We start from the raw sequence: 19263 nt of genomic DNA on the forward strand, positions 1-19263 counted from the left end.
AAAATTTTAACTTCTGTCATTATTTACTCATTCATATTGTCCCAAACCTGTATTAATTTAATTCTAGTGCTGAACACAAAAGAAGATATTTTGAATAATGTGGGTAACCAAACAGTTGCCAGGCCACATTACATTGGATAGTAGGGAAAAAAAGTACCATGGAAGTCACTGTGGACCAGCAACTGTTTGGTTCCTCTTCAGGAACTCGAGCTGCGTCGACGACGCTTTGGGGAATGCCTACAGCGTAAACGGCTCTGAATACCAATGAAATCTGTCCAATGGATGGGAGGGACGTCACGGGCGAGGTGACGTAATGACCAGCTGGCATAAAAGCACGTGTGGTGAAACCGGCGTCAGCTTTTTGTCATTCAGCAAGCGCTCTGTGTTTCTGTCAGTCTTATTTACTGTTGTCTGTCTTTAGCTATGTCTAAGAAGAGCCAGTTTAAGGCTTGGATTCTGGGAGAAGCACACTACGAGCTGTGTGTCCCTCCCTGCAAACGTTTTGTGTGCAGGAGATACACACAGCTTGTGTGTGTCTGGCGTTCCCCGCGGCGCTGCCCCGCTTCCGCTGAGGTGGGGCAGGGACGGCGCTCGCAGGGTTTTCATCGGGATCTGATGGAGGGATTGGAGACGAGCGTGTCTCTATCTCCATCCTCACCTGTCAGATCCCATAACCGCTCCTCGAGTTTGGAAGCCCGCCTTGCGGTTACTTCCCCTCGGGCAGCGGCATCGGCGCTTCTCGTGTCTTCCTCCGAGGAGCTTGACATGGGAGGCATCGAGCATGTTGCACCCACTCTAGGAGGAGCCTGTGGAATGTCTTGTCGAACCGCAGAGAGTTATACGAGCGTTTTCTGCGGTTTCAGACTCACCTCCACATCAGAGCCTGCCTTTTTTTCCCCGACCTTCACACTGAGGTGTCGAGGTTGTAGGGAAAATATTTCGGCCCGCCTCTTCGTCCCCTCATTTGATTACTACGGTAATGTGCGGGGGACGAGGTGAACGAGGTTACAGAGCGATGCCGCGGATAGAACAGACGTTGCGAGCTATCTGTCCCCTGACGCTTAGTCGTCTCTGAAGGCAAGGGGTACGCGGCAGCGCGCCGGCCGGCTTATGTCTGCACATCATGGTGGTGTTGCGGGCATGCCAGGCTGACCTGCTCAAGGAGTTGGATGAGGGCGAGGTATTAGTGCGGAGCACTTCCGTGAACTCTGCAAAACCGCTGATTTGTCTCTCCGCGCCGCCAGGGAGACCGTCAAGGCGATCTATGGCAGCCCTGGTGGCGGCGAAGAGGCATCTTTGGTTGACCCTGTCGGATTTAAAGAAAACCGCGACAGGGCCTTCCTTCTGGACGCCCCACTTTGCTTTCTGGCCTTTTTTTTTTTTGGTTCGGGAGGCAGGTGGCGGTGTTCCAGCGGTTACTCCCTCCCTCCCTTTCTAGCTCACGGGGCTGCTGGGCGAGAGCAGCCCCTGCCGTGTGCTGGCTCCCCGTATAGGCAAGCTTGCCCCCGCGGGAGCGGGTCGGGCGATAAGAAGGGTGCGCGGTCAAAGACCTCCCAGCCAAGCAGGCAAAGAGGTCTTCGGCCAACAAGCCCTGATGTGAGTGGGATCAGGGCTTGTGAGGGTAGCCCCCGCTGGGGTAGAGCGACGATCGCTGCAGCACACAGCGATCGTCGCCCCCCAGCGCCCTCAGGAGATCGTTTGCCAACCCTGCCACCTATGGTGCTTCAGGGCGCAGCGGTCTCCAGCGAGCGAATATCTCAGTCTCTTCCGCCCGGTATCGCAGCGGAGCTGAGATGCTCGCCACCCCTTCGGGGGTCTCTGAGGCAATTCGGCCGTTCCCTGCCGGGGTTCCGCTTCAGGGCACCGAACTAGCCGCTCCGGGTTACACCAGAGGCCAGTCTCGAGAGACTGGTTCCATTAGTAGACTATTTTGCAGCGTGGATACTACTGCCATATGTGTCTCGATGGGTCCTGCGCACTGTAGAGAGAGGCTACAGAATCCAGTTCGATTCTCGTCCGCCTCAATTCAATGGGGCGATTTCCACGTTAGTGGGCGCCGAGCAGGCTCTGGTAATGGAACAAGAGGCAGATACTCTCTTAAGGAAGGAAGCCATCGAGGTGGGTCCTCCTTACGAAGAGAGTCCGGGTTCTACAGCCGGTACTTCATATGTTATCCGGGGAATGGATGCTTCACACCGAGGTGGTGAAGCAGATCTGGAGAGTGTTTGGCCAGGCTCAGGCGGACCTCTTCGCTACTCAGGCAGCGCAATGTCCCCTCTGGTACTCTCTACGTCATCCAGCTCCGAGGGGCTGGATGCCGTGGTACAGACGTGGCCGAGGCTTCGTCTGTACGCCTTTCCCCTGATTGCTCTGCTCCCCGGAGTTCTGGAGGAGTACGCCGGGACGGACTCCGGCTGATTTATTAGCCCCGTTCTGGCCGGGCCGAATATGGTTCTCGGACCTGATTTCCCTCCTCAACGGCTCTCCTTGGGAGATTCCAGTCAGGAGGGATCTCCTCTCACAGGCAGGAGGCACCTTGTGCATCCCCGCCCGGAGTTGTGGAAGGCCCCTGTGGGGGCACAGCTCATAGCTTCCGGTCTCTCAACTGAGGTTGTTGAGACCATTCTCCAGTCCAGAGCTCCCTCTACGAGGAGACTCTTCACTTCATGGTGCGGAGATCGCCAGCTCGACCCAGTTAACTGCTCAGTAGGTACAGTGCTGGAGTTCCTGCAGGCTCGACTCTCCACAGGGTTAGCCCACTCCACCTTGAAGGTCTATGTGGCGTCAATTTCTGCTTACCACACCCCTCTTGGTGGACTGACAGTGGGCGCACAACCCCTAGTTACACGTTTCCTCCGTGGTGCACTGAGGCTAAGGCCTCCGGTACGGTTTCTTCTGGCGATTTCATCTCTGAAGAGAGTTGGGGATTTGCGGCCCTGTCAGTGGCCCCTTCTCACTTGGACTTTGCGAAGTTCCTTTGGTCACGCCACAGCTTGTCGTACTGCAGATTCAAGATTCAAGAGTTTTATTTGTCACATACACAATTATACAGAGTATAACCAGCAGTGAAATGTAGGTAAGGAGGCCTTTAGTCCTCCTCCCTTTCGGGAGCCTCCTCGTCCCCCTCGCCGATGGGAGTCAGGGCTCATTCCACTAGGAGTGTGGTGGCCTCCAAGGCCTTTCTCGCAGGTGTCCCTATCCAGGACATCTGCAACGCTGCGGGTTGGTCCACGACTCTGACCTTTGTCAGATTTTATGGCCTGGACATGCGAGCCACTCCAGGCTCTTCCGTTCTCTTGCCCTAGCTGTGCTCCTTTGGATACACACAGGGCAGGGGTTTGGAAGTCTGGGGCCGTGGGTATCTCGTTCCCCAAAGCGTCGTCGACACAGCTCGAGTTCCTGAAAAGGAACGTCTTAGGTTACTCTCGTAACCCCAGTTCCTCGAGGGAACGAGACGCTGCGTCACGGGGCCACACTTCCGACATCCCTGCCAGCGCTTGCTTCATTCCCAAAGCTGACGCCGGTTTCACGGCACGTGCTTTTATGCCAGCTGGTCATTACGTCACCTCGCCCGTGACGTCCCTCCTATCCACTGGACAGATTTCATTGGTATTCAGAGCCGGTTACGCTGTAGGCGTTCCCCAAAGCGTCACCGACGCAGCGTCTCATTCCCTCGAGGAACTGGGGTTACGAGAGTAACCCAAGACGTTTTCTACGTTCTTCAAAATAGCATTTATGTTCAGCAGAAGAAAGGAACTCATTCAGCTTTAAAACTAATTTTGAGTAAATGATGGTATAAATATAAAACACTATGACAGAATCGACAGACAGATGATAGAAAGTTTATTATTTAATTTTAAAACAACAAAACACAAAGAGAAAAAAAATAACTCTCTTGACTGAAAAAATACAGCTTTAATATGAATCAATCTATATAGTGTCTTATTGTTATATTTGTTCATTCAGTTTCTTGAATGCTCCTGCTAAATATGCGTATTGTACCTGAAAATAAAGCAGTTTGTTTTATTTGTATATTCTGTGTATTTGTAATGTGTATCTTTGTTCTTATTTTTTAATAACAAATATAAAATACTGACAAAGATTTTTATCTTCGCCCACTTTGGCCTAAATATCCACCAATCTTTTTTATATTTTGTTACCTTGAAAGGCTTTGTCTTTATATTAGGGAAATTAGTTTGGCTGTACGGCTCAGACAAATAGTAACACCAACATGACAAAGAATCGTGATAAAATCGTGAAATCGTGATATTTAAAAAAAAAATTTGTGATGTGATATTTTTGCCATATCGCCCACCCCTAGACCTGAAAAGTCTAACCAAAGTAGGATTATGTGACAATTACAGGCAGGTGTGTTTAATTAGAGATGGAGGATAGTGGCCCTCCACGACCAAAACTGCTCATCCCTGGTCTTAAAGAATATAGAATGCAAACCATAAGACAGGAGCTCTGTGGTACAGCATGACAACGAGTCTTGTCAGGAGTATTTGTGAGACAACAGAAACTTCTCTGCTCTAGGGGAAGAAAAAAAAAGCTTCTCCTTAATTTGCAGCGTCTTTTGGGTCCCTTGTTCTCTGTATCGCCACACTCACTCTCTCTCAGCTTACAAACCAACGCGGGGCAGAACAAACAAACAAACAAGGCAGCTAATAAGCCAAGGAGCCTATGCTCACTGGAGGTTTGGTATTGTAGCATGTTCTTTATTCCATTCTTATCTCCTGAGCAGCAAGCGCAAAAGTGGGACCATGTAAGCATTAAGATTACATCGTTGTGCATTTGTTACCCAGGAATGTAAGACGTGGCGGGCTCAATCACCATTGAAAGTCATTCCTGGTCCCTCTCTGGCACTTCTAAAGCATTTTAAGTGGAAAAGGTTGTACGAGAGAGAGAGAGAGAGAGAGAGAGAGAGAGGAAAGCTAATCTTATTAGCGCACAGTACTCAACACTCACCGATGGACCGCAATGCTGGGACAAGGGAGTTTGGCTCGCTCGTCCTTGAAACAATCCATTTTTCAACTTGCACCTTCCTTCTCTTCATCACTATCAGTGGATATTTTCCACCAATATGAACATTTACTTGTAGCTGGTTTATGGGGCAATGGATCACTAAGATGGCATTGCAGATATTTTATTAGATGAATGAGCTAACTCTGTTAATCAAAGTATAGAAATGTCTCAGAGCACAGAGACAAAGGAATGACCCCCACCTATTAATGTATTAATGTATCCAAATCTAAACACACTGATCACACTGATCGCAAATGTATTTGTTTGCATTTCGATTGATGATTTGCTTATTGATTTGTTTCCAGTTTAACAGTAATGTATTTTTCACTTTAAATAACACAACTGTAATATTTTTCCACTTTCAATAATGCAAATTTAACTTTTTTTTGCATTAAAATTCAGACATGCTATATAAAAACACTTAAAAGTCAAGTCATATATTAAATTATTGTTTAGTAAGAGATACCTAACATTTTAAGTAAATTAATAAAAACAAATACATATAAAAAAAAATCATATATTAATGTCTTTTCATTACACATATATTAATTTATTAGAACCTGCATTATAATTCTCTGAACGAAAGAACAGCATTAATGACAATTCCATTACCTTTTAAAAGTTTTTAGAGTTAAATTCAATTTACGGGATGCAGCTAAGATAATGTCAATTATGCTTTTATAATTGGGAAAATTATATGATTTATGTAAAAAAAAAAAAACAACATAAAATAGATGTTGGTATTTTGCTAATCTTTAGATTGTATTACTACATTGAACAGATTCCTTTATTGTGTTTTCTGGACTTTTTTTTTTTTTTGATCATGGTAACCAACAAAACACTTGTGTTATTTCGCTTATGCCCTCATTCATTTTTAAAATGAACGAGGATTCATGTGGATTTCTGATTGCGTTCTTTCTGATAACATTTAAAAACATTCTTAAGCTAATATTCAGCTGCTTAAATCTACTTAAGGTGGTGAATTTTTGCTAAAATGGGGCACGCATTGGCGCCCCTTCTGGTGGGAACGACACTGAATCCTAAACCTTAACCCCACTGTATAGAAGCTGACTTTAGTTCATGCGAACTATGCAAGCATGCAAAACCTTTGGAGGAAGCATATGTTTGCATGATGGCAAGGTTAAAGAGAGCACCTGAAGTAAACTAATTCGATTTTTGATCAAGCCTGTTAATAATTCAAAGTCTATTTTAGTTTCATGACTTTGATGTACCATTCACAGCTGACTTTCAACTCCCTGCTTTTGTCAGCAGAGCGTATAATTTATGTTAAATTGATTTGCTTAATGTGCTTAAAATACATTTTTTTTTCTCCTTTGGAGAAGGCTGAATTGCGGTACTTTAAACCTGGTTAATCGCTTCTCTTTTTGTGAGAAAGGATTATGGACCAGCACACAGAATGAAATACCCTTTCTCTTTCCCACAGCTAATTGGGTGTGGGACACTGTCAGTGTAAGGAATAAGCATTAATATGAGACTTTACATTTATTTTTGGGAAACAACTACCACAAAACAGTGGTTTTAATGCTTTTTTTTGGTGAGATTCTTCAATTCAGGGCATTTAGATATAGCAGGCTTTAACATCCTGGTGCATACTATAAGGCCATAAGCTCATCATCTATTCATTTCATGCTCCAATTAATTAACATTGTGCTATTGACCAACACACTGAAATGCACCTGTATGTAATAAAGTTAAAGTATTAAATTATGAACAGACTTATGACACAATAGCATAATGAGCACATAATGAGTAGGAAAGAAATTATATTTCTTTAATATCTCCTTTTGCTTCTCCATTTCATCTTAGTAGAGATATGAAACTGATACTTTTTGCTTATGGTATTCACAGAGTTTTCTCTTAAAAATAATGCTCTAGTAATTCCACAAATCTCCTTTAGAGTTTCAGAAGAGATCACAACTATGTCTCAATCTGTGCTCAGCCTTTTAAAGGAAAGCAAATCTAAGATTTTAGTATGAATTTTTTAGTATGAAAAAAAAAAAACCTAACAAATTAGGTTTATATCTCATTTGTTTCTCCAAAGTATCATTCACTTAAATGGAGGTCAAATTGAGAATTTTGCGTTAGTTCCCTGCTTCTCTTAGTCCCCTACATTGTCAATCAATTTCTTTCCTTTTTTTTTTTTTTCTTAAATATCTCGTATTAAATTGCTCTAAATAAAGTATCAAACTGTGCTATAAAATTAGCTAATATTATCAATTGTTGTCTCTTTTTATTATTGTTTTACTTCTATTGACCTCCATTTTGTCTCGCAAACTATGAAAGACCAATGACATTTTCCTCTGAAATCAGTTTTTGCACCTTAGAATTAAATAATGAAATCGAAAAAGTGGGAGAAAAGTGTTGTTGAGGGGGGTATTGGGTGAAAGAGTGTAGAGAATTCAGGAACAACTGTGGGATTAGGTGGCACAGGCCAAATCAGTGGGATCATGGGTGAAAAGGTCCTGGTCTTAATTGGTGCAGATGACAGGCCGGCCGTCCCATAGAGCAAACAAAAGACAAGTCAGCCTGCTTGAGTGGACACAGTGTCCACAGGAATGTGTACATTTCTCTATGCATATTCACTTTTCTCGTCTCCTTTCTTTGTCAGACTGTACCTCATAATTGTAATTTTTCACTCTTTTTCACTTTCTATTTTCTTGGGATGTAAAGTGAATGAACTGAGAAGGGAAAAACTATGCAAATATTCACACACACACACACACACACACACACACACGTTTGTTTTTGTGAAAAATGGGGACATCCCATAGGCGTAATGGTTTTTATACTGTACAAATTGTATGTACTATTGCCCTACACCTAAACTTAGCCCTCACAGGAGACTGTCTACTGTCCCCTCAAAAAACTCACTCTGTATGATTTATAAGCGTTTTGAAAAGTGGGATCACAGGGTAATGTCCTGAAAAGTCACCTTCACCTTGTTATACCTATGTCATACTTGTGTCAATATACAAATTTATGTCCTCATTTGTCACAAAAACGCACACACACACACACACACGTTTATTTCTGTGAACTGTGGGGACTTTCTATAGACTCCTATTGTTTTTATACTGACCAAACAATATTTTTTATCCCCTAAGCCAGTGTTTCCCAACCTTTTTTCTGCCACGTTACAGTTTTGATGTGTAAAAAATCATACCACTAAACATTACAAAGAAAGAAAAAAAAAGATAGAAAGAGGAAACTTGTTTTTTTTTTTTTTTTTTTTTTTCCAATTAAACATCGCGTCATCAGAGTTGGTATTTTGGCTTTATATATGGTCAGACTTAATTTGCACTTAATTTCTGAAAATCATACTCAAATGGAGTTAATGAGGTTTTTGATGACCGAATGATGGAGATCTGTGTTTTGCCCATCATTTGTCCTCATTAATCTGAGGCAGTAAATTAATAGCATCACGTTTTCACCAGTTTGCAGGTTATAAAGTTTACTGTAGCTATATGGGCACTCAGTTTCTCTTGTTGTTTAATACATTTGGCCAAAATCTCACGATATACAAGACGAACAGCTATGATATTTAAAACATACAAAAGTGTATTGGTTACAACTAGAAAGCAAATGCTGGAGGATGAGGAGAAAAAGACTGTTCTCAGCCCTCATCCTCGCTCCTGAGTCCGCTCCAGTGTCGGCTCCAGCCCCTGAGTCCGCTCCAGTGCCGGCTCCAGCCCCAGAGCACCCTCCAGTGCTGGCTCCAGCCCCAGAGCGCACTCTAGTGCCGGCTCTAGCCCCAGAGTGCCCTCCAGTGCCGGCTCCTCCAGAACCCACCCTGGCCGGTAGACCCCTAATTTCCCCCAAGGAATTTTTTAGGGGGGCTATAGGGGTCCAGCTGTAGGGGCCGGCCCTAGGGCCGAAGCCAAGGCCACGGAGGCTATCGAGACTGCCTGTCCCGCTATGCCCTCCTGGGCTCCCTGTTCCACCCTGGCCCCCTGGACTACCTGTTCTGCCATGGCCTCCCAGGCCTGTTCCACCCTGGCCCCCTGAACTGCCTGTTCTGCCATGGCCTCCCGAGCTCACTGTGCCACCCTGCCCCTTTGGGCTGCCAGTTCCGCTATGGCTCCCCGAGCTCCCTGCTCCGCCATGTAGCTGAACCGCGATATCTATATTATTGCAAGACTTTTAGGACATTTTCTCCTTTGTAAGATAGATTGCTGAGCTCCAGCACATCTGCTACCTAAAAAGAGCTTTATTATCCATAAAAAAAAAAAAAAAAAAAAAAAAAAAAAATATATATATATATATATATATATACACACACACACAGTGTTGGGTGTAACTAGTTACTAAGTAATTAGGGCCCGAGCACTGATGGTGTGAGGAATTGGAATTGCTCTGTTTATTATTATTCTTCCACTTCTTCTTCTTCTCCAAAGTGAATCGCATTTTTGAGGGCCTAAACATGCGCCAAAACTCATGAAACTTTGCACACACATCAGAACTGGCGAAAATTTAAATCTGATATGGGTTTTTCAGATGTAAATTTGAATGATAAGTGTGTGTGGCAAAATGGCTCGATAGCGCCACCTATAAAACTTAAAAAGAGTGCGCCTCGAGCTACATTTTACGTACATGCACGAAACTCCGTACACACGTGTAACACACCATTACCTACAAAAAGTCTCTTGGTACAAAGTCCAAAACGGAAGTAGGTTATTTTGAAATTCCTGTATAATTTATGTGCAGTTTTTGCAATTTCCAAGCCTTGTACTTTGACAAACTCCTAAGTAAAGTAAGGGTTTACTCTTATGTTTTCTGTAATATAATTACAGTTACTTCTTATGTAATTGAACTTAATACTTTGTATAGACTGTAAAACATTTATATACAATACAATAGTGGATTTAACATCAAAATTTAAAGTCTAACCTTAAAATGCATACATTTATGTGCCCTTCTCACTTAAAATATTTTGGTGAGTTAATAAGAATATTGGTAACACTTTAGTGTCCAATTCTCACTATTAACTAGTTGGTTATTAGTGTGAATATTACTGGGATATTGGTTGTCATACTATTATTACTTAAAGTCACTTTCACAAAGTCAAAGTCACTTTCACTTTCACTTAAAAATATTAATGTCTTATTCTGCAAGACCTTATTCTAAATCCCTAATCCTACCCAATTCCTACCCAATTCTTAAACTTAATAGTCAACAACTACTTTATTAAGTATTAATAAGCAGTAATTAGGAGTATATTGAGGCAAAAATATAGTTAGTTCATAGCGTATAGTTAGTTCATAGCAAATAGTTCATTAACAGTGAGAACTGGACCCTCATCTAAAGTGTGACCAAAATAATTTATGTAGTTATCTATTATTTATTTTAGACAATTAAAAGAACCATTTCATGTCTGTCCTTGTATCATTCATTAACTTTGATATAGGATTTACAAAGTAATTAGTAATAAGTAATTAAATACTTTTTGGAGAGAGTAATTTGTACAGTAATCTAATTACACTGTTGAAGATTTAACTAGTAACATTAGTAACTAGTAATTAATTACTTTTTTAATTAAGTAATTTTTAGGTAGAATTTACCCAATATAAATTAATCCAGGATTTTTAATAGATTGTGTCAACACACACTCAAGTGGCTGTGGAGAAAAATCCGTAAACAAACAAATTTAACTGTTTTTGTATGTACCCCCTCCTCATTCAGCATCGTTACATTCCATCCAAGCACACCAAACTTGAATAGCTGTGTTGTAAATCTACCTCCATATTCATTGTCACCTACTCTTGTCAGTTAGAATTTTTTTTTTTTAATTATTATAATTTTTTTTACATACACTAAACATGTCTAATAATTATATAGCTGCATTTTTAACACTTAAAGGATTTTTTTTTTCGTCTTAAAATATTTATAAAGTAAGTAATTGTTATTTTGATATATTGTTAAATAGAAAATTAGGTTTCTTTATGGAGCTGGAAAGTTGGAAAACAATCATGTTTAATGTATGGACTGATTAACTGATTGTTTTTAGTTGTGTTTTGTTTGTTAATGATGTTTATTTTAATTTTATTTTTAATTTTATTTTATTTTTATCTCCCACCACTGACCTCTTCCTTACGTGACCCCTCAGGTATCCTGTCTTGATGAGGTACTGAGGAATGCACAGTTGTCATGGAAACCCAGTCCCAGACCACGTCTGCAGCAGAGAAGAAGAAGAGAGTGGAGACCATTGTAGCCACCAAGAGCACGCCCACCCGTGCAGAAATCAGTGAAAAGGCTGTGGCCTCCAGCACTACCTCCAATGGTACAACATCAACATTTAAACCTCTCTTTTCTTCTGATTACTTGTCAAGCCTTAATTTCTATTCTCTATTGAATCTGTGTGTTTAAAATGTTGTTAAGAGTAATTTTTGTTGAAATGTCAATGTCAACAAATGTCAACCAACTTGATACAGGAACAGCTGAATCAATTATGTAATTTGGGGTTGGGGATATCTGTTTGGCTGACCAGTAGCAGTGTGTGGGAAACCTGTTTGAAACAGTCATTATTTTTGCAATTCTGTTATTTGCAAATTCATTCAGATCAAATTAATTCACATTAATTTCAGATATAACTAAATGTACTTTTACTAACTGGTGATTCACAATTTAACTTTAATGTGCGTCAAAACTTTCAAGCAGCATCATAATATCATTTTACAGAAACGTTGCACTTTTTCTTTTTCAACAAGCCTGGGTTTTTATCGCTAGTTTGAAGTAGTCTACCATCTCTAACCAGCTTGGTCTACCAGGTCAAAACCAGGCCTACCACCTTGTAGTCTAGTTGATTGTGCATCTAGACCAGCTCTTACCAGCTCTGACTAGCTTGGGCCTTCTAGAAAATATAAACCGACAGCTTGGATTCACTGAAAATCTCATACACCTTAAAATGGCATTAGCATTAGTGTTGAAACAAACATTTCTAAAAAGTTGCACAAATGTTGTGTGGGTGTTTGTCTTGGTTGATTAATGAATAAGATAATTTTTGTACCACTCCATATGAAAGCCTCTGGTGATATGGCAGGAAGTCAGAAAAAGAATCCTTTTTTGTGGAACAGGGCATCGTTAATTGTTGTTATGAGTTCTGTCTCCATCCCCACCCCCCCTTGCTTTCTCTCTCTCACTGTTAGTCATTCCCAGATGGCAAGCTCTCCTTCATTAATTAGAGGTGGGGGGCTTGGGGTTTGGAGGGAATGAACATAAATGGGGGATAGAGCTTTACTGTTGTGGAAAAAGCATGGATGTAATTTGACTTACTGACTGTGGATTTTTCTCTGTAAGGCGAGGGTAATTACTCCTCTGAACAACATAAGGTTTGTCTTGGAAAGTTTACTGCAGTGCTCATCTAGCCAGGATTCAGTCCTACACTCAGGGTTAGAGACCCACGGGTTTACTTTTAAATGAATGCATTTTTTCCATTGTTTTTTAAACTTTGCAAAATCCTGAAAGATTATTTATTTTAATGTTTAAATTAGATTTTGAATAACAGATTTACAGTGTGACCCTACTGAACACCACTGTATGTGTGTGTGACAGGGCCAACTGTGCATTAAAACCGTTCAGTTTAATCACCTTTCTATATTAACGCACTGCTTTAGGGGCCATTCACATATCGCGCCTAAAAACGCGTGGAAAACGCTAGGCGCGCCGCTTTCTCTTTTTTTCCAAAGTGCTCGGGCGGTTGCGCTCCGGAGGCGTCTGTCGTTGCTAAGCAACCATGAGCTGCGCTCTCCGTTACAACAAGGAAATTTCAGCAATGGATTTCCAACACCGAGAAACACTTGCTGTAACTCTGTTACAAGATGTATTTACTAAGAAAAGTAAAAAACGCCGCAGTGTTTGGGTGCACCCCATACTTCAAAAACGCTGCTGAGGTTTCAAAGTAACGGAAAAGGTGAGGAAGCTGATTGGTTGGTTCTTGTCACATGACCTGCGGTGCGCTTCGGCATTCTGAAAAGTTGAGATGTTTTTATCTCGTCTCGATGCGGCGCGGACGCGCCTGCATACCGCGCGTCTCCATTTGAAATAACGAACTTGAGCGCGCAAAAGACGCGATATGTGAGCGGCCCCTTAATTGACACTGCACACAGAGATTGGAGATCGCGCTACACACACACACACACAGAAACATCCAGAAGCACAGAAATGTATTGTCAGTGCTGCTGCCCCACGAATTTGATTAATAAAACAGCTTCGATACGAAATTACTTCATTATATTCTCAGCAATGAGTGGGTAGAAAACGCTGTTTTTGAAGTAACTAACCTCAACTCAGCTTCATTATTATTCACACATACAACTGTTGTTCTCTCTCTCTCTCTCTCTCTCTCTCTCTCTCTCAAAATGTCCATGACTGAGAAAAAAGTCAAGTAGTTTGCTTTGTGTCACTGGTTATAGCTGTTGGTGATTCAAAATTTCTATCATAAAATGATTGGCATTTTCTGGAATTCGTGCTCTACTTCTGTGAAGAGTAAAACTCACCTAATTTGATTTGATTGGCCAGCTCAATTATTTTGACATTGACTAACGCTGTTAGACCGCTGAAGCAAATCAGGTTGAGAATGTAACTTTAAAAGATTTTTGTCATTCTAAGAAACAAAGCGCTGCGTAATGAAACACGACTGAAGCTAAACGGACTTACCTATGCGAAAGCATTGCGCAACATTGATCTGTAGTGCCCTTATATGCGCAGCGGTCGCGCAAACGGTTTTCCAGAGCCACGCACATTTGTAGACTAGCACAGGTTAATTCTCACGCATAAATAGTATTTATTGCTCCGGACAAGCTGTGTGACTATGGAATGACTACCTCAAATTCAGAATCAGAATCAGAAAGAGCTTTATTGCCAAGTGTGTTTGCACACACAAGGAATTTGTCTTGGTGTTATGAGCTTCCAGTACAGAAAGTACAAACATAGTGCAGACAACATATAACATATAATTAAGGTGATAAAGAACACTAATGAAGAGAATATACAATAATTAAGAATAAAAATAGTAATACAAATATACAGAAAAGAGACATGACCATAGACAGAACTGTGAACGTGCATGTGTCCTATGTACAGATGAAGGTTTGATGGGTTATTTACAGATGTACAGTACCGGGGTGTGTTATGTGTTGTTCAGGTGGGATACGGCCTGGGGGAAAAAAACTATTCTTGTTTCTGGCTGTTCTGGTGCTCAGTGATCTGTAGCGCCGGCCAGAGGGCAACAGTACAAAGAGAGAGTGAGCTGGGTGTGAGGGGTCCAGAGTGACTTTCTTAGCCCTTTTCCTCACTCTGGAGGTGTAAAGTTCTTGGAGGCTGGGCAGAGGGGCACCGATAATTCTCTCAGCAGTCCTAACTGTCCGTTGTAGTCTTCTGATGTCTGTTTTGGTAGCAAATGTGCATCAGTATGCAGTTTTGCCTATTATTCGCGTGCCGGTGATTATCCCTCTGCATGCTAAAGTTGGCATACATGTTGCCGACCCCTGATGTAATCTATTCACTACAAACATCATAAAGTCTTTTTAGGCAAGTACCAGAATTTAATAAAAACATTTTAAGTTACTAATTATAATGCTTTCATTTCCACGGTTATTCAAACAGAGAATAAATTATATACAGAAAGAAAGCAACGAAAGTCTAATGCAAACATTTAGTCTTAATTTGCAATCTGTGGCCAGAGGAAGGCTAAGCCTTGCCCAGCCTTACACATGCTCCCTACAATCCTGGCAAAGACCTTTATGATGTGTTTGCACTATTGCTAAGCAAACCGTTTGTAGAATTTGTCTTCAAGGCAGAGTGTGACGGAAATCTAACAAAATTTCAATGGTGGGCCAGTTTTTTTAATAGTTTAAAAAAAAAATCATTTTCATAAACTCTGATTACAGTAAGCAGTCCTGACCACAAGCTCTCAACAGAACCATAATGAGCCATCTATCACTATAGACCCTAGACCTGCTCCCCGAAGGGTCTTACCACAGCCATTAGATAGCTTACACATTCCTGATGTGGTTATAATTCCCCTGCATTCTCATGGTCTTCCAATACTCATAACCTCTTATCTGATGTAACCTAAACCCCAGTCAACTTTAACCCATGTCGCTCGGGCCGCCCCCTCAAGACTAACAAAAGGCAATTGTGAAAGGCCCAACGGTGGCAGCGGCCAATTGTTCCGACTTTTTGACAGACCCTGGATTGGCTAAACGCTGAAACTGATCCTAGATCAGTCCAGGCGTGTCCGGAGGATCTGCAAAAGGGGAAACCCCAAATTATATAGTGAGAATGTGGAGTTGGAGTTTAGAAAAAGAATGAAATACAGTCTTGAACGACTTTGAGAAAGAGTAGCTTGTAGGGAGTAAAGAAATCCAAGTTTAATTTTAAGTGAGAAAAGATCACTGAAGTACTTTAAATTAATGAAAGATTTGTAGTTTAGAATTTTTTTAAGGATGTAAATAGATTAAAAATATAACTGATCATGCATAATCCATTTTTCACAAAATATTTATATACTAATTATTCTTCATAATTTATATCTTTATATGATTAAATATAAATAGGTTTTTTATATATTTGCAAAATGGCATTTAAAAAAACAAAAAAATTTATCAGAATATTCTGATAAATGCACGTGTCAGTATGTGAAAGAGACATCCAAGTATGTGGCAAAATCAAACCCATGACCTTGGTACTCCGAGTTATGCTTTACCTATTGGGGTACACTTAAAATGCATGAAAATGTATCTTTTCCCATTTCCTTCCCCTTTATCTTAATACTTTTATTCCTTTCCACTTTCTCTCACCACACGGCTTAAAAGTTTATGTAAAAGTTTAGCTGCAGTCTGTAATTGTCCAGGCTTGGTGGGGAGCATTCCCACATGGTTAGCTAAAGACTGGCGCAGGCCTGCAAAGCATTCATCTGTGGACCGGCTCCCCCGGCCTGACAGCTCAAAGGAACCGACTGTGCCACCACAATGGCCTGATTGGTCCTCTTTGGTAGGAGCAAAGGGAGGGGGGCTTCCCTCCTCCTCAACTCACATCATTTGCTAGGCAGGTGGACCCCAAAGTCCTCTGATTCTATTGTTGCTGCCTGGACCGTGCGAGTGAGAGAGAGAAAAAGAAAAAGAAAGAGAGAGAGATGTTCGTGTGTTTCAACTGAATGAACCTGGTCGTCATGGGATAATTTGTTAATTAAAAAGGAGAAAGGGGCAAAAAGGCACCTGCCGTTCAGAGTGAGAGAGAGGACAGAGGGACATAGAAAATGAGAGTGCAAAAAATCGTTTTGGTATTGTTGGTTTGCCATACTGTTTCATGGATGCCAGAGTGATGAAATGAACAAGAACGAAGGAAGCATAAAGAATCGAGGGAGGGAAGTGAAGAAGCAAGGATAAACAGAGGACAAAAGGAGGGAAAACTTTGTCAGGAAAATTGTTTCCACTCATGTTTTCAATAACATGAGAAGTGTTCAGTGTAAACCATGGGGGAAGCCTCTTTGAAACTCGTCAAACCTGAGGCTACTTTTATAAATACATTGAAATAAATAATTTTATATATCACTATAAAAAGATGTAAAATGTCACCCAGGCATCTGTTTAGGGACTAAATGAATCTGTGAATTATTTGAAGGGTTAATAGGTTTTACGGACCATTGAAGTAAATTTTCCTAGAGAAGGACCATCTTTTCTTTAGTTAAAACCTGCAGAATGGATCTACATTGGGAACTAGATCTTGCACCTTGGTGAAAAAAAAAGGCTAAGGTGCGTAGTTTAACTTTTTGTGCAAAAGAATAGTATTTTTTAAATGTTTTTTTTTTTTATTAATTAGTGTAGCTTAAAGTTTTTTGGTAACACTTTACAATAAGGGTACATGAATAATCATGTACTAATGCCTAAATTAATACTTAATTCATCACATACTAATGATTATTAAAGAAGTTAACTAATTATGAACTAACGAAGAGCTATCCTTAACTACGACTGGAGTCATACGGATTCATGCATGAATAACGGCAGCCTTAACTACATGTTAGTACATGTTTGATAGTTAATGCATTAATTAAAATTTATGGGTAAACTAAATCAAACAGCCTCTTTAACTTTGAAATTAATTTAAATAATTTAATACTACCAGAATTTGAGCATTTGACATATTCAGCTTTGTCATAAACATTATAGGGTGGCAAAGGATTAGTTGATCCTCTTCATCAAGTGTAGAAAATGCTAAATACACAAATGACTGATCTTGTCTGTTTTATATTCTTCTCTTTCCCTTTAAACTCACCCTATTGTGACTTATACACGGATTAATAAAAAATAAAAACCCAAAACCCACAAAGAAACCCAAAACCCACAAAGAACATTTGTAGAACAATTCCTAAAGAAATGCTCAAACTGGAAAGAGTTCACTGTCCATCCAGACACTCACACAGCAAATGTGTCAGGTGTTTTATTAATGGTGAGTAGAATTATTTATTTATTTATTTATTTCAATAAATGTAATCGTTTAGACATCATAATATTTAGGCTATAAATAATATAATAAATGTGGTTGGTTTGTGTGAATGACATATGTGCGGCACGTGAGACTTGCACTTGGACCATAGTGCGGCCCGGTGGAAAAAAAACACCGGATTAAATTATTGTTCGTTGAAAGTATTAGCGGCATTAATTAGACAGATCTGTTAAATCAAACGTAGAAAATAGACCAATAATTAAGACTAATATTATGCATGATTTGTTAATGTTTAGTCATAACGTCTTTTCTTCCCGGGACTACAGTATGTAAGGTTTGTTTCTGGAAGGATACTCATTAGTGGCGCACTCTTGGCGCTCGCTCGGCGCGGAAGGTTGGTTGTTACAGTAATGTCGATATTTTAATCTAATAAATGTCGTCTGCTTTTGTAAAGCGAATTAAAGTCATGTTTGCATTTTCCCCTTTTTTCTGGAAAGCTATGTACAGTAATTAACAACATTGTTTTGAGCTTCTTGAAGCAAAATATTTGACCGTCTGTGTGTCTTTAGGTAACATTATGTTTGGACTTTCTTTTGAGTCCATATATGTGAAATTATGTAAATGAATAATAAAATAACTAAAAATCATTGTTTGTTGTATTGGTGGCGTGAAGGAATAAGGAGGACACTTTTACAGCATGTTTAATGGTATTTCATTTGATGATTTGTTAATGTGTCTTTGTGTCAACTCATTATTAACTACCCCCTATCTAACATCAACTAATGGCTTGTTAAAGTTGATTGTGACATGACTTTTCTTGAGAGGGCCCAACATAACTAACTCATTATTAACTACTCAATAACTAACATCACCTAATGGCTTGATAAAGTTGATTTTGACATGACTTTACTTGAGAGGGCCCAATCATAATGAATTCACTGTTAACGACTTACTGAACTCAGCTCATGATTTATGTTATACTTTCTATCAAACACACATGTACTAACACAGTGAGTATTCAGCCCGGTTAAGAGATGCTGTGTGGATTTTCAAGAAGTCAGAGAGCGGAGGAACAGGATCATCACAGCTGTGTCTGGATGGACAGTGAACTCTTTCCAGTTTGAGCATTTCTTTAGGAATTGTTCTACAAATGTTTTTTGTGGGTTTTGGGCTTTTATTTTTTATTAATCCGTGTATAAGTCACAATAGGGTGAGTTTAAAGGGAAAGAGAAGAACATAAAACAGACAAGATCAGTCATTAGTGTATTTAGTCTTTTCTACACTTGATGAGGCGAATCAACTAATCCTTTACCACCCTATAATGTTTATGACAAAGCTGAAGATGTCAAATGCTCAAATTCTGATAGTATTAAATTATTTAAATAAATTTCAAAGTCAGAGTACTTCTTATTCCTTCTTAAAGAGGCTGTTTTTTAGTTTACCCATAAATGTTAATTAATGCATTAACTATCAAACATGTACTAACATGTAGTTAAGGCTGCTGTTATTCATGCGTGAATCCGTTTGACTCCAGTCGTAGTTAAGGATAGCTCTTCATTAGTTCATAATTAGTTAACTCCTTTAATAATAATTAGTATGTGATGAAATAAGTATTAATTTAGGCATTAGTGATTATTTATGTACCCTTATTGTAAAGTGTTACCATTTTTTTTGTTTGTTTGTTTTTAAACCTCAAATTAGTTCAGGCACATTCTGAGATTGCAATAAACCTTTATAGCACCGGAAAAAAAGATGGGCCAATCAAATGGGTGA

The 19263-nt window shown here is 40.3% G+C and overlaps 1 protein-coding gene across 1 annotated transcript in view; it reads left to right on the forward strand.

Moving 5' to 3' along the window:
* Positions 1–19263, forward strand: part of LOC306865148 (transcriptional activator GLI3-like) — a 170807-nt gene that overhangs the window by 16391 nt on the left and 135153 nt on the right. Inside the window, exon 2 of the mRNA XM_079409558.1 lies at positions 11150–11323. Within this exon, the coding sequence (XP_079265684.1) occupies positions 11191–11323 (133 nt within the window). The 5' untranslated portion in view covers positions 11150–11190. The remainder of the gene's footprint in view (positions 1–11149; positions 11324–19263) is intronic.

Source organism: Barbus barbus (assembly GCF_936440315.1).
Source record: "Barbus barbus genome assembly, chromosome: 46".
Taxonomy (NCBI): domain Eukaryota; kingdom Metazoa; phylum Chordata; class Actinopteri; order Cypriniformes; family Cyprinidae; genus Barbus; species Barbus barbus.